The 21,738-nt window shown below is 58.8% G+C and overlaps 9 protein-coding genes across 9 annotated transcripts; 4 read left to right on the top strand and 5 right to left on the bottom strand.

The window, feature by feature from the left end:
* Positions 1-243: 243 nt before the first annotated feature.
* Positions 244-1,722, top strand: PLICBS_004345 (uncharacterized protein; the record flags this gene model as incomplete). The annotated part of the gene is made up of 1 exon (XM_018326926.2): positions 244-1,722. The coding sequence occupies one exon, from the start codon at positions 244-246 to the stop codon at positions 1,720-1,722; it is 1,479 nt and encodes a 492-aa protein (XP_018174388.2).
* A 739-nt stretch (positions 1,723-2,461) lies between these two features.
* On the bottom strand, positions 2,462-2,932 carry PLICBS_004344 (uncharacterized protein; the record flags this gene model as incomplete). Its single annotated transcript, XM_018326927.2, has 2 exons — positions 2,462-2,664; positions 2,809-2,932. 2 exons carry the CDS (start codon positions 2,930-2,932, stop codon positions 2,462-2,464), a joined length of 327 nt encoding a protein of 108 aa, XP_018174389.1.
* A 1,644-nt stretch (positions 2,933-4,576) lies between these two features.
* On the bottom strand, positions 4,577-5,492 carry PLICBS_004343 (uncharacterized protein; the record flags this gene model as incomplete). Its single annotated transcript, XM_065600495.1, has 2 exons — positions 4,577-5,209; positions 5,292-5,492. The coding sequence occupies 2 exons, from the start codon at positions 5,490-5,492 to the stop codon at positions 4,577-4,579; spliced, it is 834 nt and encodes a 277-aa protein (XP_065456567.1).
* A 387-nt stretch (positions 5,493-5,879) lies between these two features.
* On the bottom strand, positions 5,880-7,610 carry PLICBS_004342 (uncharacterized protein; the record flags this gene model as incomplete). The annotated part of the gene is made up of 6 exons (XM_065600494.1): positions 5,880-6,229; positions 6,334-6,538; positions 6,593-6,701; positions 6,756-7,004; positions 7,065-7,191; positions 7,352-7,610. The coding sequence occupies 6 exons, from the start codon at positions 7,608-7,610 to the stop codon at positions 5,880-5,882; spliced, it is 1,299 nt and encodes a 432-aa protein (XP_065456566.1).
* Positions 7,611-8,482: 872 nt separating this feature from the next.
* Positions 8,483-9,403, top strand: PLICBS_004341 (uncharacterized protein; the record flags this gene model as incomplete). Its single annotated transcript, XM_018326930.2, has 1 exon — positions 8,483-9,403. The coding sequence occupies one exon, from the start codon at positions 8,483-8,485 to the stop codon at positions 9,401-9,403; it is 921 nt and encodes a 306-aa protein (XP_018174392.2).
* Positions 9,404-9,783: 380 nt separating this feature from the next.
* On the bottom strand, positions 9,784-11,546 carry PLICBS_004340 (uncharacterized protein; the record flags this gene model as incomplete). Its single annotated transcript, XM_065600493.1, has 4 exons — positions 9,784-11,083; positions 11,151-11,274; positions 11,340-11,432; positions 11,489-11,546. The coding sequence occupies 4 exons, from the start codon at positions 11,544-11,546 to the stop codon at positions 9,784-9,786; spliced, it is 1,575 nt and encodes a 524-aa protein (XP_065456565.1).
* Positions 11,547-15,629: 4,083 nt separating this feature from the next.
* On the top strand, positions 15,630-17,994 carry PLICBS_004339 (uncharacterized protein; the record flags this gene model as incomplete). Its single annotated transcript, XM_018326933.1, has 6 exons — positions 15,630-15,707; positions 15,851-15,942; positions 16,009-16,692; positions 16,752-17,010; positions 17,063-17,525; positions 17,579-17,994. 6 exons carry the CDS (start codon positions 15,630-15,632, stop codon positions 17,992-17,994), a joined length of 1,992 nt encoding a protein of 663 aa, XP_018174395.1.
* A 437-nt stretch (positions 17,995-18,431) lies between these two features.
* PLICBS_004338 (uncharacterized protein) lies at positions 18,432-19,861 on the bottom strand (the record flags this gene model as incomplete). Its single annotated transcript, XM_018326934.2, has 4 exons — positions 18,432-19,068; positions 19,119-19,260; positions 19,314-19,597; positions 19,650-19,861. The coding sequence occupies 4 exons, from the start codon at positions 19,859-19,861 to the stop codon at positions 18,432-18,434; spliced, it is 1,275 nt and encodes a 424-aa protein (XP_018174396.2).
* A 425-nt stretch (positions 19,862-20,286) lies between these two features.
* PLICBS_004337 (uncharacterized protein) lies at positions 20,287-21,483 on the top strand (the record flags this gene model as incomplete). The annotated part of the gene is made up of 2 exons (XM_018326935.2): positions 20,287-20,835; positions 20,893-21,483. The coding sequence occupies 2 exons, from the start codon at positions 20,287-20,289 to the stop codon at positions 21,481-21,483; spliced, it is 1,140 nt and encodes a 379-aa protein (XP_018174397.2).
* Positions 21,484-21,738: the final 255 nt, after the last annotated feature.

The following is a 21,738-nucleotide window of genomic DNA, read 5'->3' as shown; positions in this document are numbered from 1 at the left end:
ACTGATGGCAGGTCCCGACTCCCGATGGACGCTGTGAGCGCGTGAAAACCCCTGTAAGATGTACCCCTGCCCTGTCGGGCTGCTCAAGAACCCCCCCGGCCATGAGCCCAAAGCGGTAACCACCTTCAGTTGGCAGTACATGGCGCCAACTTTTTGCGACTCGCATCACCCTCACTTTTCCAACGCGACAACCGCCCGCCAACGGCGACGACGACAACAACCGCGATTGCGAGCGCAGTCGCCATGCTCCGCCCGCGCACCGCCAGGGCGGCACTGTCCGCCCTGCCACGCAGGCCGTGGACGTGTCCAGCATGCCTGTCCCGCCGCCCCTACTCTCAGAAGAAACCCGCCGCGCCCACCGCCGCGTCCGCAACCGAGCCCCCGGACCACAGGAAGCTGGGCGTCCAGCAGGAGCTCTTCATGACCTCGGTCTACAGCCCGGGGTCGCCAATCTTCCTCCCCAACGGCGCGCGCATCTTCAACCGCCTCGTCGACTTCCTGCGCAGGCAGTACGTCCGCTATGGCTTCCAGGAGGTCATCACCCCGACAATCTACAAGAAGGCGCTGTGGGCAAAGTCGGGCCACCTCGAGAACTACGCAGACGACATGTACTCGGTGACGGGGAACGCGAAAAAGGACGAGCCTGAGCGGACAGGGTGCTGCGACGGCGAGCATGCCCATGAAGAGGACGCCGACGACGAATATGGCCTCAAGCCGATGAACTGCCCCGGCCACTGCCTCATCTTCAAGTCGAAGCTGCACAGCTACCGAGACCTTCCCGTGCGATACGCCGACTTTAGCCCCCTGCACCGAAACGAGATTTCCGGCGCACTATCGGGGCTGACGCGGGTGCGCCGATTCCACCAGGACGACGGGCACATCTTTTGCCGGCCGATCCAGGTGGAAGAGGAGATCAAGAAGACGCTCGACTTTGTCCGAGTCGTGTACGGCGTGCTGCGCCTCGGCGTCAGCTACAGACTCGCGCTGTCTACACGGCCAAAGGATCACTACATCGGCACGGAGGAGGAGTGGAACCGCGCAGAGGACCGGCTGAAGAGGGCGCTCGACGCCTCGGGCATGGACTGGAGCATCAATGAGGGCGATGGCGCGTTCTACGGCCCGAAGATCGACATCGTGCTCAAGGACTCGGATGGCAAGGAGCACCAGACGGCTACGATACAGCTCGATTTTCAGCTGCCGAAGCGCTTCGAGCTCGAGTACCAGGCGCCGGCCCCCGAGTACGAAGCTCGCGGCGAGACGACCGAGGACCCGGCCCTGCTCGCCGAGTACGGCCCCGTGCGGCCCGTCATGATTCACCGCGCCGTTCTCGGCTCGGTAGAGCGCCTGATGGCTCTGCTTATCGAGTCGTACAACGGCAAGTGGCCTTTTTGGCTCAACCCGCGCCAGGCCATTGTCCTTACAGTCAACACGTCCGAGCCGGTCTTGGATTGGGCCGACGAGGTTCGCGACGTCTTGGTGGGAATCAAGAGCAATGGGTCGCACGAGGACTTGGTGAATCCCACAGGCCTGGCCGTGGATGTTGATGCCACGGCACGGTCGCTGGGGTCCAAGATCCGCGAGGCGCGGTTGGCTGGATACGGCCAGATCCTCGTGGTAGGCGAGGACGATGTCAAGAATAGACAGGTCAGTCTCGGCAAGGAGAGGATGAGCCCGGAAGCGATGCGCGACAGGATGCGCGCCATGGTAGATTCATTCCAATAGCCTACATAGACGCTGTACACCACTTCTGTACACTACCTCTGGAGGGAGCCGAGTCATATATACCCACTTCATGACCAGTCTGTCTTTCTCTTTCCAGATTCTTTATTATTACAACGGTCCAAACTGGACCGGCGCTGCTCGTCTCGGCCTCGTTCCTCGCGCAGCGGGGTCTCTTGGCTCGGCGCATTCAGTGACGGCAGCGAGCTGCAAGGTTAATTTCGTGCCGCGTCTCATGGCGTCAGGTGACGCCGACGGGTGGGACGGCCGGTGGGCTGAGCTGGGCTCGGCTCGGCAGCGTCGCGCCAAAATGTGGTTCCGCCCCGTCGGCCACGGTGAGCGCATCGCAACGGGCCTCTACTGCGTGCGAGCGTGCGAGCGGGCATGTCGTCGCGGGCGGGCGTTATTCGGCGCCATCAAATGTGTGTGTGTGTGTGTGTGCCGGGGATACGCAGGATGGGGATGGGGATGGGATGGGCTGCACGCTGGCCGTGTTGGCTCAACCCTTGCCTCGCGAGTTGTTGTTACTCAAGGGCCTGCGCGTGGAAGAGAGAGAATGCATGTTAGCCCGTCTGTTGCCGACGCTCCCCTCTGCACTCCTCCCCCCTGCGTGGTGGGATGCATCGTCTCCATCGTGCGCAGCCTCCCACGGCGCGGAGCCAACCTCCGTCAACCACCAAGACGGGGGAAAAGGTTGGCGTGGGGGGTTCCTGCCCCGAGGAACGGACGAGGAGGGGCGCACTCACTTCTTGAGCTCGTCGTCGACACGGCCGCCGGCGCGCTCGATCTGGTCGACCATGACGCGGCGCTCCTCGATCTGCTGGCGCATAAACTCGACGGTGCGCTTGAGGACGAGGCCCTCGGAGCGGCCCTGGCCCTCGAGGCCCGGGACGAGCTCCGTCAGGCGGTCGAAACCCTCGCGGATGGCTTGGCGACGCTTCTGCTCTGTGCGGTTTGCGCGCGTGCGCCATCGGTCAGCTTTGCTGGTTCTGGTTCGGAAGCGCACGACAAGACGAAGCCGAAGCCGCCTGTGCCCAGAAGAGCGCGACAAGGGCCACGGGCCTTGTAGTGTTAAACGGATTTGCGCACCTGATGCAATGTGGTTCTGCTTCTTCTCCTCCTCCGTCAAGCGCGGCTTCTCGTCCGGGTTTTGCACTGCGCCGCCCCCGGTGCCGTCGCCGGGCGAGGTGGACGTGTTATTTGGGGAAGACATGCTTCTTGTCGCAAGTGTCGCGTGGGTGTGAGCGCAGGTCAGGCAGCAGTCGCAGGTAGGTAGGCGTCGCGATGATGGTGGCGGTTGCGATGGATGGGAAAAAGGCGTCTGACGGGAAGTGAATCCAAGGGGAGACAGAGACAAATGTATTAAGAAGAGAGGGAAACAAACCCAAAAAAGAAAAAGGGCGGCGGGCGTTTTGGACGAACAAAAAGGATGCCCGTGATGGGAGGGACCTATGGATCACATGCTCAGTTTTTGGGGGAGGAGCCCGTCGACGTCGTGGGGAATGGGAATGGGAACGGACCACACGCCGCACGGGCAGTGGAGGGCAGGGATCCGCCCGCCCTTCCGCAGGCGCGCGAGCGCGGGCGCAAACGCGGCAAGGCAAGGCAGTGTGGATGGGGACCCATGCCGTGAACGCTGGATGGAAGCGCATGGCGCCGCAGCTTTTCTAGCTAGGTACTTGCCCCGGATTTCTGGGCGCATCCCGTGGTGGCCGGGCTGGCGCGGTGCGACAGGCCAGGGTGCCCGCTTCGGAGGTCCCCAGGCAAGATGGGAAGCTTCCCCTGCATCGGGATTAGCGGGCGTCGAGATGATGAAAGTGTCGCCTCTTCCAACCTTTCGGCCAGTACTCACTCGTACAGTGGCTGGCCCCGTCGCGGCATGGACTGGCGCCAGCGCTCGGCGGCATCGGAACGGGCTTGCGGGCAGTGAGTTCTGTCGATTTAGCTGCCTGGTGCGTGGTTCTGAACCCTGCTCGACGCTGCCGACATCCATGGTCAGTGAGAGCGAGCACAGAGAAGGGACTCGCCTTACTACTGCACCGAAATCAGCCGACGGGTCCCCTACCACAGGTACCTGTGGCACCTGGACGCGGTTAGCGGAACCGGCACCTTCTGTATTAATCGCCATTGCTGGCAGGCCACCCACCTACAGAACAACCTCCATGGAATTAATTAGGGAACAGGGGCCCCGCCGTTCCTGCATCGCCGGACCAGTCGCGACATGCCGCTCTTCACATGCCAGCAGTTCCCCCTCCCCTCCCTCCACATCCCACTTCCCGCCTCCCCCCGGACGTCCCTCCAACGCCCGCTGACGACAGCGACGACGACGTCGTCCACTGCTTGCCCCTGGCCCGCAAGCATTGCCTCGTCCGGCGGGCATCCTCGGCGCCGTCCCGAGGGATATAAGCCGGCGCCCGTTCCCTCCTGGGGAGCCCCCCTCCGAGGACCCTTTTTCTTTGTCTGCATTAGCTCAAACGTCGAGGGGCTTCCTTGTTGCCAAACTCCCGAGGCATCGGGTGTTCGACATCGACCCTTTGTGAGACGGGGCTGCCTTGACGTCACACTCGAGGTGGCTTGCCTCGGCCGCCAGACCGCACGCGCGCTCTCGGACACTCGGTCTGACTCGCGCCGTGAGGCTCCGCGCTCACTCGTTGCCGTCGAATCGGCAGACTGCGTGGACAATACATGTGGTTGTTTTAGCTGTTTGTCTATCTCGGCCATTGTTAGATGCGTTTCTGAGCTTGTCTACGCCTGGGCCCGACGCGTGTTCCGGTCAATTGACACGCATTCGCGGCGCAATTGACTTTCCCTCCCCTAATGGTATGCGAGCGCCCTGTCACCTGTCGGCGTCGCTTCCTCATAGTAGATCCTCCTCGCCCGATTGCTCCTCGTCGCCCTCCTCGTCCTGCCGGAAAATGACCTTCTCGGCCATGGACAGACATCTCCTCACCGGCAGGCCGACGACGTTGTCGACGCTCCCGTCAATCTTCTCGACCAGCAGCATGCCGGCGATGCCCTGCACGGCGTAGCCCCCGGCCTTGTCCACGCCCTCGCGCGTCCTGACGTACGCCTCGATGACGTCGTCGGGCAGCCCGTTCTCCTCGCCCCAGAAATACACCTTGGTCTCCTCGGTGTGGCTCGTGATGCTGTACCCCGGGTGCCGCGCGTCCTCGCGCGGCGCCAGCACCGTCACCGCCGTCAGCACCCGGTGCATCTCCGTGTCGCGCATGTACTTGAGCATCTTGACGTGCTCCGCCTCGCTCCGCGGCTTCTCGAGGATCCGCCCGTCGCGCGTCACGATGATGGTGTCGGCCGCGATGACGAGCTCCGGGTCGGGGATGGACGCCAGCTGCGTCTCGAGGCACTTGGTGTAGACGTCGAGGCACTTGCGCCGCGCCGTCTCGGCGACGTACTCCCACGGCCCGTAGGCCGACTTGTCGAGGTCCTCGGGCTTGTCGGACGGGTTGATTTCGAGGTTGGTCAGGCCCATCTAGCCGTTTCGTCAGTCAGTGATCGGCTGCGCACCAATGGCAAGGGGACGGGTCAGGCCAGGCCAGTCCGCCGTTGCATACCTGCTGCAGCAGCGCCTTGCGCCGTGGCGACGCCGAGGCGAGGACGACCCTCTTGGCGTTGAGGTGGCGGATGATGGGGATGTCGAGCGGCTGGACCGGGCGCCGGACGGGGCCCCCGGGTCGCGGGCCAGTGCCGGCCGCCGCGTGCTCGGCCGGCGAGTACTCGGGCGGGGGGTCGCTCGGGATCTTGGAGTCGGTCATGGCGGGCGGGCGAGCGGGCGGCCTTTGCTTGACGGCGATGATGCAGGAGCGAGCGCTGCGAGGCTCGATCTGCCACGCACGGCGTCGGTGGGGTTTCGCGGCAAGGTCGGCGGGCGGGCGTGCTGCGGCCCCGCCGGCTGCGGCGTCCCAGGGGTGCCTGGCGGCGGGCCGCTATGAAAGTCCCGTCCAGGGCTGCACCTGCCCAAGGCAATGCCTCGTGTAAACACCATGATGTCTATCCATTTTCCGTGACATCCTGGTTCCCCCTTTTGTCATTGACTTCGAAACAGCACTGCTGGGGCGAAGCTGATGATTGCAATATATTTGCCAGTCTGTCTACAAATGCGCTGAACGTACTAAGTTAGGTATTTAAGATAGCCCCATGACTTAGTCGCCATCTCGAGGTCCCTCCGAGCGCAGGAGCCCTCTAGACTCCTCATCCTCAGGCTCATCAGCAATGGCCAACCGAGACGGTAATTTGACCTGCATCAGAGCGAGAGTCGCCAAGCCGCATAGGACAAAGGGGAAAATGAATGGCATGCCGCGCAATATGCCACCCAGTCGCAAGCTCCAACTAAACGTCCCCGCAACGATCGGGCCAGCAATAAGTGACCCTATTGTGTTCATCATGCACAAAGTGGTGAAGAGCGTCCCGATCATGCGTGATTCGACCAGGGAGCTGACGAGAGAGCGTGCGAATGCACCGAAGCCGGAACCCATCGTATAGAAGACGAGCCCTGTTGGAGGCTGCATTAGCATTGTGGCACAAAGCGTCGGCGGGTAAGCTCTTCGCTCGTATGACGAACGGGTATGCGAGACATGGGATTTCGAGGCTTCTTACCAACAATAACTACCCAGACGCTCGGCGCAAGTACCAAGACTGCGAAGCCGACCATGACGAGCGAGATACTCATCCGGGCTAGTCTCAGGTCTTTAACCTTTGCTGGAACTCGAAGTGTATTGAGGACGAACGAATCTGTGATCGGAAGGAGCACTGCGCTCGCGATAAGTTGTGCGAACGATTTGCATGACAACAAGAGATTGGCCTGTGACACCATTCAGTACAACAGTCAGTTTAAGCAGGTGTTGAAGCCACAAACCTTGGCGATTGGCACAGAATATCGCGTCGATACGTATTGCAGAAGTATAGCAAGCGACTGGCGGGAAAAGTCGATGACGAGGAACGACACCACCAGAAAGAGCACGCTCCTGTGACTTGCTATGTAGCTTATTGTTCCCGACGCGTGTTGCCAGGTCGCTGACAGGGTTTTCTTCGAAGCCTTGTTGAGCGATGGGCTATATTCATCGCCTATCTGGTCGGTAGCGGCATCTACTGCCTTGGGCGGCAACGTCTCCGGGAGAAAAGCCGATAAGAACGTCGTCAAGATGGTGCATGCGAGGGCAAAGATAAGTGGCAACCAGACGTTGGATTGCATCATCAACGTGGAGAGGGACGGCCCGATGAGCTCGGCGAAGATCAGTACGGCGTTGCCCTGAAAGAATATCCGAGATCTACAACGAACAGCGTTAGAGTAGTTTCAACTCTGAACAGGAAAGGAGAGGCGTGCGAACCTATTCTCCTCGGTCGTCGAGTCGGCCAGAACCATCATCAGCACGGCACTGGCCACAGTGCCACCACCTCCGATGATGGTGAAGAGAGATGAAAGCCAGGTGAGCCGCAGGGGCAGCTCAAACCAGCCTGTCTCTTACAAAGATGATACGCAGGTTAATGATTGTTCGTTGGAGCATCAACACTAAAGAGCGAAGCTGGCTTCCTTTCGACTCACAGACGATCAAAATCCAGCTCATTGCCAGCAACATCCCGAGTTTGCTCAAGAACGTAACAGGTTGCCGTCCACGCTTGTCCGCCATGACGCCATAAGGCATGGCGAGCAGGAGCCCCGGCAGGCCGTCGAAGAAGGCCTGCCAGCCAAACAGCTGGGCGACGGTATCTTGTACCTCGGGAATCTTGCACAGGTCTTTGCCTCCCGCGTCGAGTACATGGACTCTGTTCGCCAGTGAGTAGTACTTGCGGCAGGCGATGTCCTCGAACAACTGAGTCTGCGGCGCGAGGCACATCACCCAACCCAGGCTGTCGATGCCGAGGATGGTCAACATCATGACTATCGGCAACCATCTCGTGGTGCGCGGGCGCGTCTCGCGGGGCGCGGGTAGGCTATTCAGGGCATCGTCAACGGGGCGCCGTGTGGTGGAGGATACACGAGACGTAGAGGCATCTGGGACGGTACCGTACCCCTGAGGCTCTCTTTCCGCAGTCATGATACCGGCTCAAGGTGGCCCAGGGCGCTTCCTCTCTGCATGATGTGGGAAGAGAGAAAAGAGCAAGAAATGTTGTCTTGTGCAATTGACAAGATTGAAAACAACCTGCCGCCAAATTATCACCGACTGCCAAGTGTCGACCAACATCTGCCAGACGCTCAAAGACGGACGAGGCCATCCAGGTACAGCGTGCAGAGTCATTACGCGTATGTATACGTAGCCAACACATTTCATACCTTGTTGGTTACATGTATTGCCGTTGGCGGTGCTGTACCGGGTGCGGTAGCCGTCTGGCTGGGCATTGCACAAGTTAAGCTGCGTCACTTGTAAGATGGACACGACGAATCCTTGGGTCCCCTGCGTGCAACGATGATGCTGTGTGCGGCAGAACCCTGGGGCATCCCCCGGAATTGATTGCTAATTAATACATGTACTCGGTCCGGGAGAAACACGAATCTGGAAACCACCGAGCTCCTAGCTTGTTGCTGATGATGCGTACCAGATAGCTCTTTACAACCCCTCATCCAAGCAGGCAAAGGCTATGCTTGTCATTAACTCGGCGTCGTGCCCTGTTCAGACCAGATATTGACTTGTCTTGCACCAACAATCATCGCGAGAAACGCCCTTGATCCTAACAAGACAACTATACCTGTTCTTCAGTATTGTGCAGGAATACTTCGCATACGCGTTTCCAAGTTCAAGAAGCAAAGATGAGCGACTTGCAGCCAACACTCAATAGCCTCCTGGCCTGCTACCCAGCCAAGCAGTCAAAGGCCGTTGTAGCCCAGTTCGTACATCGACTGGCGCTTTGCAAGGCTTGGGGCATAGCCCAAGGTCCCGACAGGCTCCTTGACATTGGCTGTGGTCAGGGCGAATGCAGCCTTGTGTTGGCTTCTGTCGTCGGCCCAACAGGGCATGTCACGGGCACTGACGTTGCACCGCCTGATTATGGCGCCCCATTCACCGTTGGCCAATGCCAGGAGCATATCCTACACTCTGCTCTAGGATCTCGAATCAGCTTCAAACGCGGGGAGGTCGAAGCGGCCCTGTTTCCGGCGGATGGCGCTGGTGACACGCGTGCCTCTGGCGCGCCGTTTGACGCAGCGATCCTGTGCCACAGTCTCTGGTACTTTGACTCTGCTGAGGACATACGCCGCATATTTTCCCTGTTGGCCAAGGCCCGCGTGCCCCGTATCTACATCGCAGAGTGGAAGGGCGAGGCGACACACGTCCAGCAGGAGCCGCACAGCCTCGCAGCCCGCGCGCAGGCATTTTTGCACTCACAGAAGCCCCCGAAGAGGCCCCTAGCGGTGCTTGAGCCCAATGTGCGCGCTGCGTTTTCTGCAGCGGATATCTTGCACATGGCCGAGGCCGAGGGCTGGCGAACGGCAAGGAAGGGCGCCGTCCCAGCTCCGAAGGACATGTTGGACGGGCATTGGGAAGCCCAGTACGTGATCTCTGACGCATTTAGGAAGGCTATTGAGGCAGAGGGACTCTCAGACGAAGCCAACGAGAAGTTGGACATGTACATTGAGATGGCGAAGCACGCCACTGAAGTTGTGGAGCGCAGCTCCTTCAAGAAGGTCGAAAGCATGGATGTCACTTGGGCAGTCTTGCAGTTGACTACCTGAGAGATCTCTGCATCGGCTCAGATACCTTGCACACTGCCATATCGTTGGCAGAGTGCCTACATGGTCTGAGACCACCAGAGCATTGAACATGAACACTATCTGGTTGTGTTTGACCGCCGGCGTTCTACTTCCTGTGCGATGCAAACAAGTCACATCTATCTATGACATCCGCGGCGCCGCCGATATCTACCAACGTTCCCTTGTCTAACACCACGATCTCGTCGTATTCTACCGCCAGCTCTGGCCGATGCAGCACCGATATGATGGTCTTTCCCTGCAACCTTGTTGAAACCATTTTTCTGCCTAAATTGCGGACTCATAATCCAGACTAAAGAGCCAATTAGCTATTACTCGAACCCTTTACTCCAAAGGGTGTTTTATTACCTGCTTGTGGCCTCATCAAGTATCACGACGCTGCCAGCCGCGTTGGAGGCACTGGCTATCAGCCTGGCAATGGACACCAGCTGCCCTTCGCCACTGGACAAGTTGGCTTCGATTCTCTTTCCATCAAGGCCGCCACACGCGCTGATCTTATCCCACACATTGAGCTCAATCAGACTCGCAATCAGCGTATCGTCGGAGTGTTGTTCGTCAGGATCGAGCTCCTCGCGAAACGTCGACGAGTCGACAAAGGAGTCCTGTGATATAGTGGTCAACCGTTGTCTGAGAGTGCACGCCTCTACGGTGGAGGCATCTACGCCATCCACAACGATGCGCCCCTTGGGCACTTTCAACAGTCCCAGGAGTGCCAGAAGTAGAGTAGACTTTCCGGAGCCAGTGCGCCCGCACACAGCAACCCTCCGGCCCGGTAAGATGTCGAATGTTACTCCGCACAATGTCCAATCCAAGTCTGACAGATCTGACCCCGTCTCATAGCTGGTGTGGACGTTTTCGAACCGCACATGCCCTCGTTCGGGCCATGTTGAGGCCACACCGGCGGCAGCGATGTATTTGCCCCGACGTTCGTTGGGAGTATCACGTTCAAATAGGGCGATCCGAGCGGTTGCTCCTAGAGATGTCTCCAAAGAGGTCCACGCAATGATGAAATTTGTTAGCGAAGAACCCAGTGTCGTGACGTTGAGAAATGCCACGCCAACCGCCCCGGCGACGACTTTGTCTCTCAGCGAAACTGCCACGCCGGCGGTGGTGATGGCAAGCCCGGCAACAACGAGTCCGAGGACTAGCTGCAGCCACCTCTGAACCATGTAGAGCAGATAAAATGGCTCTTGGGAGCGATCGAGCTTCTCTCTGAACTTGAGCCGCATGTCCTCGACCCAGCCGTTGGCGCGTATCGTCACCAGGCCGGAACAAGTCTCGCCAAACTTGGTATGCAGGGCGCCCTTCCACTCCAAGTCCATGTGACGCAGCTGCTTTGTGCGCAGGTATACTCGTTGAATCAGGTAGAGCGTGATAGCTAGTGCAGGCAGCACGGCAAATGCTTCTTTAGAAACGATGGCGATGAGAATTATCTGGAACACGGAAGAAAAGAGTTCAGCGCAGGTGTTGAACATGTTGATTGGAAGAAATCCGTCGACAAACACGAGGTCCTGGTTGAATCTGTTTAGAAGCTCTCCAGTGTCCACGCGACTGACGTAGGCAAAGGGAGCGTAAAGAGTCGATGAAAGAAGTGCGGAGTGCAAGTCTGTCGCGGATGCGGGGACTATTCCCAGCATGAGGTGCCTTCAATGCGACTTTTGCGTCAGCTGGATCGGGCTCTATATTACCGGAGGCAGGAGGGTGTCCTTACAGCACCCACACAGCGATTGTGATCAGCGGAAGAACTTGAAGCAAGCCAAAGATCCCCAACCAGTACCCGTTGCCGCGAGGATCCTCGTGCACAAGAGCAGTCGACCACCACTTGACCCAGAGCTCTGAGTGACTTTGTTAGCGCATGGGTACATATGCACCAACGTTGCAAGGCAAGGTATATACGCACGCGGAAACTTGAGAGTAAAGGCAAACGCCAGGCCTAGGATCAGAAAGACGCCGGCGTTGATGAGCCCCATTGACCGGATATATCTCTTGTACACTGCTCTGTCAGAAATAGCAGTCGAAGTTGCAATTGGCGTGCTTCTGGGAGGAGACATGGACGCAGTTGATCGAGGATCAACGTCGCGATGCTCCTCTCTCTTCGTTTCTTCATTCCTTTGTCGAGCAGCGTCTTTTTCGTCGTCACTCACCGCAGTGAAATCGCCGCTATCACTTCCTGTAGCCCATTTTGGAATAGTCATGTCCGTACGCGAAGATGAAGTTGGCTGTATGTGGCCGTCGCTATCAATCTCGTATATTTCGTCTGCGAGGCCGGCGACTCGTTCTGCAATCGTTAGAAGGCAGATTGAAGCAACGGGTCAGACCGTATAAAGAAGACGCATACTATCGTGGGTTGTGTAAATAACTGTAGTTTCCCGTCGTCGAAAGAGCCCATCGGGCCCAAGAAGCCGTGCGGCAACATGTTCTCTGGTGGCGCGGTCCATTGCGCTAAAGGCGTCGTCAAGGAGAACAACGTCGTCAGTACCAGCTTATTACTACCTGTATAGATACAGGTATCAGACCACGCGCAACATGTGGGGAAGATGCACTGCCCTACCACGATGCCAACGTACACAAAGACACAGGCACCGATCAGCCCGTACCCATTGCTTATTGGAGAGGTACTTGAGAGGTATTGGAAATTGCATCCGCAAGCAGCGACTGGGAATATGTGAACGCGATGAGGGCTAGTCTAGGAAGGATGGGCTTCAGGGCTGGGCCCGCAACGCATCTGAGTACAAGGTAGCCAAAATCCATGACAGAGGTGACATCTTGCGGGATCTTGCGTCAGCCTTGTCCATCTTCACCGAAGGGTCTTGAGTGAGTCTACCGTTCTGGGCCTTGAACAGCGGCTCAAACCGAGGACAGATGGTCTCTGAATACAATAAGCGGTCGATGGGAGCCAAGTCCGCAGGCAGAAGCGAGTTCTTATAACCTCTGCGGAAAAGGCCATTGAGCCACAAGAAAAACGATTTGCTGATGGGACCAGAAAGTCCCTCCTTGGAGACTGAGTCTAGATGATCCACGAGCAGGAATGTCTTGTTCACGGCTTCTAATCCGAAGAACAGCGCCGTAACACAGCAATTGGCTATGGTAATTCCTGTAGCCGGTTTGTCTGGCAGTCGCCAGTATGTTCGTGCCTTGACGGACTCGAACAGCACACTGACAAACAAGTAGGCGAGCAGCAGAGACGGCGGTCGTCTTGCATGTTGGTGTTCGTACAACGTTAGGACAGTCGCGACCAGGGCCGCGACCAGGGCCACCGCCGCGGCCGACACGGACGCTGCCGTGCGAAACCGATCGGCGACGCATTGCTCTGTCAAGATGGCCGCTCGTAAAGCTACCGATGCCAAAGCGATACCCTTTGAATCGTCAGTTTGACCTTGTTCGGTGCGGCGGGCTTGCATCCATGTCAGCATATCCCTACTCATTTGGCACCGCGTAGCCAGCCCGGTTTCACTGCAGCGCGCCGATGATGTAGAACAACGGTCCGGCTTATCGCGCAAGCGACGAATATGACGGAGGGCGCGATGGTCAGAATCCCTTCCTCGAACAGCACCGTAAAGTCGAACCGGGAACGGCAGGCGTCCACGACAGGACCGAATTGACGGTCGGCTTCCTGAGAGCAGTGGTTATCGACGAGCTGGCGGGAAAAGCTCGCGCTGCTAAGAATCGCGTCATAATACCAGGGCAGCATGTAGTGCCCGACGTAGGAAGACATCTTGTTCCGGTATTGGCAGCATGAATCTGATGCTAATGCATTCTGTCATTTGAGCTCTGCAATGGTGATAAGCAGCGGAAGGTAAGGGCAAATCGGCAGGCGGGCAATGATGAAGCATGCGCTTGTACGATTCCCCGTTGTTGCATGCATACGCGGACGCCGACGAAGGACAGTCGTAAGCGCGCTGACTATTTAGTGAAGAACCAACCGTATTTCACGGCCGACCGCAATAAAACAGGCCGCTGTCGTCATCCCCAACGCACGCATCTCTCATTGTGGTTGTTGCATGCAGGTTGGCTACCGAAAGCGCAACGCGGCCCTCAAGCTGCGCTGTTGGCCCATGGCAGCTCCAGCAATCACCTGCCCGTCGCGCTTTCGGTGAATTCCCGTTTCAGTAGAAGGCCAACGGCTTTTGGGGATCTGTTAGGTGTACCCGGATGCAAAGCAATGCGCGAAGGATGTCGTGGCCATAAAGGTACGTGATAATCAATACTATGACACTGCATCCGTGACTAGATGGAGCACACGTAAATGCAGGCTGTGAAGTCGCACCGGAGCTGCGTTTAGGCACGACAGGCCTGACGGACACTTCGTTCCAACTCGGAGTAAGATGACTGCTCAGCCGAGCACAGAGCCCTAGTCTGGCCATGTCAAGGTGCGCGACAAGACTAGATAGATCTTGAGCTCCTCCCTCGCCGAGTAGCAGCCTGCAGCCGCACGCATGGAAGCCACCGCACAGCTGGTGCTCACCGACCTGGACTGGTAGGGGAGAAACACTATCCCCGTTGATGCTTTTTGATGGTACCATTCGTCCTCTCAGAATGGATGGACTTGTCGATTCAAACTTGTTTTGCGTTGCATAGAACATGGATATCCAGGAGCATGAGTAGCGTCGCAAGTCTCAAAATCGCGAATCTCTCACTGGTGCTGGAGGCTAACCGCCATACCAGTTGCGTAGTATGCTGAAATGACAAGGTCGCGCACTTGATGGACGAGTTGATCAGGCTGTGCAATTTTGGCGCGGAGATGCGGCTCATTCGGCCCGGCGACGAGGTTCATGGATTATTGCACTCGACTCGGGAGAGGTTCCGAAAAATGGTGAAGAAAGCAACTACTGTAGCTGCACAGGATTAGACGGGTAGATATGGCGCGAAACACATGCACCACTACCGGCTGTGTTCCGATGGCGCGCACATGCCAGAGCAGCTGACACATATGTATGAAGGCAAGAAGTTCTGCTTTGTTTCGGGTTGGCAAGTGAGTAAAGGCTGCTTGTCGCGGTCCTGGTTAGCGAAAGGCTCAGCCCCTATCAGATCGAACTCGTTCGCCCAGCTGCGCATATCCTCCACAATGCTGCCGCTGCCGAGCTAGCTTGTAAGTCGTAAGCCCGAAGGTGTAAGTGGTAGTGGGCCACCGCCGTTACATGGTCGCCAAAGGAACCAGCGCCTTGGTGGTGATGTCTGGCGAAGGTCCCCAGAGAAGCGATGGCTGCTTGCTCATTCCCGACCATGTGGTCATGCCAGGCATGTCCCGCATTCATTCAGCTTGAGCATGTCCCAAGAAGACGATTGGCGAGTCATCGACATCTTCTGATCCTGTAACTTAATATTCGACGCCAACATCGCGACTGGGCAGCCTCGGCGATTCTGGGTGTCCCAGAATACCTATGCAAGTTGAAGCAGCTTTACTATTCAAAGATGTTGAAACTTGCGCACACTCTTGAAAAACAATCCTATCATCATCCGCTCGCACGAAGTGTTCCGGCCAGGGGAGAGGCCGCCTTGGATCATCGCCGACGGGCGCCATGGGGCGGCCACTGGCCGTGCTGCCCGCCAGGGGGGGCTCTCATCGCGTTGGCCTATGTACTAGCTCGCGACCACCATGGCCCCCGATATTCGACAGTGTAACAAAAGCTCGTAATTGTCCACGTTGATGTCAATCATTGCTCTGGAAATTTTGAACTGGCCAGGGGACCGAAACGCAGGGACAAGTTGCCCGTCCCAACTCGTTTCTCCGTCTCTGCCTTGTTGCCTTACTGCCGAATCAGGCAAGGCGCGGGTCTCCCTCCCTACCCCCCAGTACGTACCACGTACCTGGCGTCGACCTCCAGTCGAAAATGCCAGAGCTGCAACTCACCAACAAATCCACCTGGGTCGCCCTCGACAAGCTGTCGCCGCACAGCCTTTCACCGTCAAAATCTGCCCAGGGCCGTGGGGAAGACGCATAGCATCGCTTGGGGCCCCCGACTCCATCCAAGGGTCGCGAAGCGCCTCGGCCCTGTCGCGACTTCGCAATCTGGACGGACAACGCGCCAACTCGACCCAGCACGCGTCGGCCGAGCTCAACAAGTGCCAGCGCCTCCGTTTGCGATTCCAGATTGAACCCGCCATTGCGCCTCAATACCTTGGTCGCGCGTTTTGATGCACCAGGACTTGTCATGTGCCAGTCGCAGCGATTTCGATAGACGGCATCACCATGGACAGCAAACGCAAGGCGAACAGCGCTGCGGCGTCGGATTCCGACGACCGCTCGTCGAAGCGACGCAAGGTGTCGGTACGCAAGCTCCCCTTCACGCACGGCTCAGCCTCCACGCTTGGCGCCTACTCTTCGAGCTGAATCCAAGACGTTCGGCGGCAATGCATCAAGCTTTGGGTGCGGCTTATTCAAGCTGCAGTTTGCTGACTTGCGCCCGACAGGACTTTGACCTCACCAAGGGCGAATCCCGTGACTCGACGACCGCGTACGGCCTGGCTTTCTTGGAGCAGATGCGGCGTACGTCGGACAAGAGGTATGGCGATCGACTCCGGCCTTGGCTGCGACGCCTCCCGCGAAGATGCTGACCCTTGAACTGCAGTGGGCGCCGTGTCGCAACTTACTTCGAGAAACTGCTTCCGCGCCAAGGAAACGAAGAGTATTACAAGAAGACGCGCATGCCCATTTCCCTCGAGACGATAGAGGAGAAGCTCAACAACGGCGAGTTTAAGACTCTGGCGGAGCTCGAGAGCTACTTCAAGCGCATGATCTGCAACGCCAAAGAGTTCTACCCACGGTCTTCCTCCATCTTCGACGATGCCGAGCGCGTGCGCAAGGCGTTGAGCAACTACATGACCAAGACCAACCCTGCGTATGGAACGCGCGGCTATCAAGCGCAGCCGACGCCCCTACCGCCGGAGGACGGTGAAGAGGCTGATGAAGATGCTGATGGTGAGGAAGTCGAAGAGGCCGACGACGGTGCGGAGGACGAAGACGCTGAAGGTGAAGAAGAAGAAGAAGAAGAAGAAGCAGCAGAGGACGACGAGGAACAGGAAGAAGAAGAGACGACCGGGCGCGGCTCGAGGAGGCGCTCCATCGTGCTCAAGCGACGCGAGTCTGGCCGCCATTCGAGAAACTCCCTTTCGCAGGCCAAGGACAGCCCTCGCGCGAGCATCAGCTCCAACCGACCCGACCACCAGTACGAGAACGTCCCATACAAGGGGCTCACCTTCCAGCAGGCGCAGGAAAAGGTCGTCGAGGAGCTATTGCGTTGGCAAGAACCAGAGTAGGCACTCCGCTCTCGCTTCCTGAGCCCAACGCCACAGCAGCCTAACCACTCTACAGATACGAAGGCTACTTTGAGCCGTTTCACAACCTACCTCCCCGGGCTCTGAAAGACTACTACAAGGTCATCTCGGACCCATTGTCGCTGAAGAAGCTGCAAAAAATGGCCAAGGGCGTGCACGGCCGCGGCGATGCCACTGGAGTCAGCGATTTCAAGACGTGGGCTGCCTTTGAGGAAAAGTCGAAGCTGCTATGGAACAATGCGTATTTCTACAATGAGGAGGGCAGTGAGATATACGAGTTGGCACAGGAGCTAGAGGTGAGCCTGACAATCCGGTATGTCTCTGTGTTTTCATGCTAACATTCTGCAGCAAGCGTTTGCGGAACAGCTGAAGGAGGCCCAAGCCGCCGTGGCGGAGCCGGCGCAGCCACCCAAGATCAAGCTCAAGGTTGGGTCGGGCACCGAAACTCCAACGTCGTCGAAAAAGATCACCATCCACGTCGGTGGTCGCGGAAGCTCGGCAGAGTCGCCCGTGCCTCAATCCGCAAACTCGCCCGCGGTTCCTGCGGTCAACGGGACGATGCGGACGTCCAGCCGCCTCGAGGCCGCACGCAGCGTCTCGCTCTCGGCGCCATCTCCCAGTCCGTCAACACAGGCCGGTCTGAAGACGGAAGATAGCGCCCGTGCGACGCCCGTGGTTGCGGGGCCCCCGCCTCCGGCCGTGCCCGGCGCATATCCACAGGCCCCGATGCCTCCCCAGCAGCCCGTCGCACAGTTTCCTCCCCCGGTGACCACCTACGTTGAGCCTAAGAGACTCCGCAGGAAGGGAACCAGTACGTTGAGGCCTCGTCTCATCTGCGTCTGCGCTTTCGCTGACTTTACTTAGCCTCCAAAGACGCCCTCATCTCTCGTTTACGCCTGCAGCTGCACCCGAACATGCAAATCGAGCACCCCAACGTCATCACCCTGTTCCCGCACCCCAATGAGCTGCAGCAGTCCGGCACAGTGAACCTCCCGCCGCACTACAACCGCCTCTTCATCGTCGTCAAGCTGCCCGAGTTCCTCTACGAGCGCCAGTACAGCCTCTGGGTGCTCTTCAACAAGCAGGCCCTCAAGCCGGTCATGCAGCCGCTCCCCGGCCAGCTACGCGAGGAGCGCGCCTTCGAGGTCGGCCTCAGTTACGGAGTCAACGTCATCGAGGCGCACCTCATCGCGGCGATCCCGCGTGACGAGCGTGAGCCCGGCGGTCCGGACGCGGAGCTCGAGGTTTTCACCGTCTTTGCCAACGTGATGAGGTCTTGAGGAGCCGGTGTCGTCTGTTGATCCCTCTTGCGCTTGAATAGTGTGGCTTTGTCGGTCCCAAGCGGTATCCACGGCGTGTCCCAGATGAGGATGCCCCAGAAGAATAAAGGCGTTTCGAACTAGCTATGGCGTTCTGTGGGTAGCTCATGTGGCTGATGGATAGTTGGCGGCTGGATCTGAATTGTATGATGGCGAGGTTGGGCGTATGGGCCGGGGTCGAGTTTCGTACAAGTTGCTAGCATCATCAACAGATTTTAAACTTTTAAAAGCCGACGAGTATTGAAGATTGGTGACTTCCATAAATGGACCCCTCGCTCTATGGTATCAAAAACAGAGCCGTTCCAGCGCCTAGCCATGCTCGTGCTACTTCTGTACAAGTATACGTACACACAAAATCTGCCATCGTCGTGACCGTAAGTCAACAGCATTAATCAACATCAGCCACCGGCAGGCCGCTGTTTAAGCTGAATCAGGTGCTTCAGCCCCGTCTGTATGCCCATAAACTTCCTCTGCTTGGGGTCGTACCACCCCAGGACGTAGACGGCCATGACGGCAGCCTTGCCCTGCAGCTCGATGAGACCGTCGACGCGGATGCATCCGCGGTTGGGGGGCTGCATGGCGGGCTGCCAGTTCTTGGAGAAGGTCAGGCTGGCGGCCTGGAGGGCGGCCTGAATGCGCGGGTCAAGCTGGGACTCGCCGCTGAAGGGCGTGCCGAGGATGTCGCCGCCGGCCGTCTGGATGGGGAAGCCGGCAGGCTGCTTGTCGGGCTGTGGTTGCTGGGCCGGGGCACCGGCGGGCTGCTTACCCGGGCCGCCGAAGGCGCCTTGCTCGCGCCAGCCCTGCTCGCGCCACCGGTTGAGGGCGACGGACTGCCAGGTTGTCTCCTCGGCAGGCGCCGAGCCGAGCCCCAGGGCCTTGGCGACGTCTTGGGCTGTCTGCTTGAAGAGGAAGTTGACAAACGTCCAGACGGTCATGGCGACGGCCTTGGGGTATATGGCCATGTTCAGGTGGCTCGCAGCCAAGGAGTCTATAGGTCGGTCGCCCCAGTAGATGCCGTCATCATCGACCACAACACTGGTACGGGGTTAGCTCGTGAAGGACATGGAAAGATGCGAACGGCGTACCCAGAGATAAAATGCCTGGCCGGCGGTCGTGGAGGGTAGATGATGTCGAGCCACATCTTCTTGAGTTTGATGTTGCCTCCGAGGAGCCTCACATAGGCTGGGTTTCGCTCGACGCCCCGCCGTATGACCTCTGCAAGGCCAACTAACAACACAGTCAGTATCATCCTACCACCGAGCGGCCGATGCAATACGCACACTTGATGTCCTTTTGTAGTTGCTGGTCCTTGTTGACGGCCAGGAACATGGCCCATTCGGGGTCCGAGCCCTTGTATGGCGGCTGCTGGACTTCTTTGGTCGTGAACGGGAACGGCAGGAAGAGGATGGGCTCGTCCTCCTCGGCGAAGCCCTCCATCTCTTGCTTTTCCTTTTCGGAGAGGGAGTCCCATTCGTGCTCGGCCCAGTCGAGCAGGGGGTCAAAGACGACGGTCGCGAATATTTGCCAGCACGCGTACAGGGCAAATGTCGTGAATGCCACTCGTCTATGCAAGTCAGTCTCAAGCCGGCCCATGCAGTGTTCCCGAGTCAACGTACCCGAGGCGGCCCCGCCATGCTCCCGGGCTTGACTGTGACGGCGCTCTGGAGAAGTACACAGGCAGTGGTTCCTGGACCTTGTTCCGCTTCCAGGGCAGAAGCGATATGTTCCGGCGGACGATGAGCTGCGGGCGGGCGGCTAGTCGTTGTCTCGTAGCGGGGATGAGTGCGTTGGAGGCGCGCCCAAAGGCGGCCGCCGCGCGTGGCAGCATGCCGTATGCCGTGGCAGACCGATGGGATAGGAAAGGCGATGAACTTGGAACAATACGGATACTGAGGAGAGGGAAACAATGCAAAGAACAGGTCTCGCTACGCCGTCGCTTGGCGGAATCACGGGCTGATGACGGAGCAATAAATTACTGGGCGGTGGTGGTTACACGGGCGGGCAGTGGCGCAGGTGCTGCGACGAACGGCGGCCAGCGGTGCAGTGGTGGCGCTGGGGCCGGAGTTATCTGGGCCCGGGGTTCCGAGGGGCGCTGGCGGCTGGAGGCTGGCGCCTGGTGGTGAGCGGCTCTCCGTGTGTCCACTCCAGCTGCGTACGTGGATCGTGCTTCGCTGGTGACGTTGGAAGCTCCCAGCAACGACGACGACGACGCAACGCACCGCACCACAGCTTCGCGAGTCCGCCGCCGCCATCATGAAGCTCACCGCCGGGCTTCTCGCAGCCCTTGCTGGCTGTGCCGCAGCAGCTGCACAGCCGGCCGCCGAGGTGTTCCTCGTGCCGACGCGCGAGGCCTCCTCGTCCAAGACGCCCTCCATGTCGCGCAGCCTCGCTCGCCTCGTCCTGCTGCAGCGTCTGGCCCCGACCGGGCAGGGCCCGTCCGTCCACGACATCCCCACGAACACCGATGTCGATGCCGCCGTCTCCGCGATGAACACGTTTGGCAAGCCGCCCCCCGCGCTGTTCGCGAACGCCGCCAGCGAGCCGCCGAGCCAGCTCGTCATGATGCTGGAGGGCATGACGGAGGAGCAGATCCAGAGCGTGGGACGCCAATTCAAGACGAAGCCTGCGTTTACGATTGCCGACCCGCCGTCGTCGAATGCTCACGATGAGCTCATCAGGATCGACTTCAGCCGCGCGGGCGTGTCCAACGATAACAGGTGCAGCGTCCAGCAGGTCGTCAACCCCCTGGAGGAGTGCTGGGGCGGCAAGCAGGCTGCCGTCGCCAAGTTTGACGTCAAGAAGGTATGTTGGATTGCGGTTCGCGGACGAGAACGTTGCGGACAAGGCTGATAATTGCAGGATCCCGATGTCCTCAAGCAAGTCACCCAGAAGCTTGCCCAGCTATCCAAGCTTGCCAAGGCTGGCGAGCTCGAGACGGCCATCATTCTCCTACCATCTACCGCGACGTCCAAGTCGTGGTCCGACCAGTCGCAGGAGCTACGCCGCCGGCAGGCCGAGCAGGTTATGACGTCGCTCGACAAGTCGGTACAGTCACCTGCGCCGTCGACGCCGACAGGCCAGAGCACGATATTCACGGCCAAGGGCCCGATCGCAGCCTGCTTCAACTCCAAGGACAGCTGCATCCAGGCCACGGGCAACTGCTCCCAGCACGGCTCGTGCCTCAACAAGTACGCCAACGAGGACGGCACGGACGGCAAGGAGATTTGCTACGCGTGCCACTGCCTGAGCACGCGCACCAACAATGGCAGCCTGACGCACTGGGCGGGCCCGACGTGCGCCAAGTCGGACATTAGCGCGCCGTTCTGGCTGTTTGCGGGGTTCACGCTGGCCATTGTCGGGATCCTGTGGATGGCCATTTCGATGCTGTTCAACGTGGGCGAGGAGAAGTTGCCCGGCGTGATTGGGGCGGGCGTGTCGAGGTCCAAGTAGACGGGCGAGGCGAGGAAGGAGGGTGGCGCTACAACGGGCGGTTATGGGAGGCTCCAACTACTATTGCCACGAGCCGGGTAGCATGGGAATGTAGCATATGGTGTATCGATACATGGCGCCGTTTTAGTCAGTCCGGTTAGTATGTTGCGCTTGGTACAATCTGCATGTAGACGCTGCAGTAGACTGCAGAGCTCATGAAGAGAGGTTCGAACTGTTCCAACAAATGGGCCCTTCGTCCAAGTGTATTTCCAGGGC

Source organism: Purpureocillium lilacinum (genome assembly GCF_023168085.1).
Source record: "Purpureocillium lilacinum CBS 284.36 DNA, scaffold_3, whole genome shotgun sequence".
Taxonomy (NCBI): domain Eukaryota; kingdom Fungi; phylum Ascomycota; class Sordariomycetes; order Hypocreales; family Ophiocordycipitaceae; genus Purpureocillium; species Purpureocillium lilacinum.
Note: the sequence above shows the minus strand (reverse complement) of the source record. Positions and strands in the feature narration are given on the sequence as shown.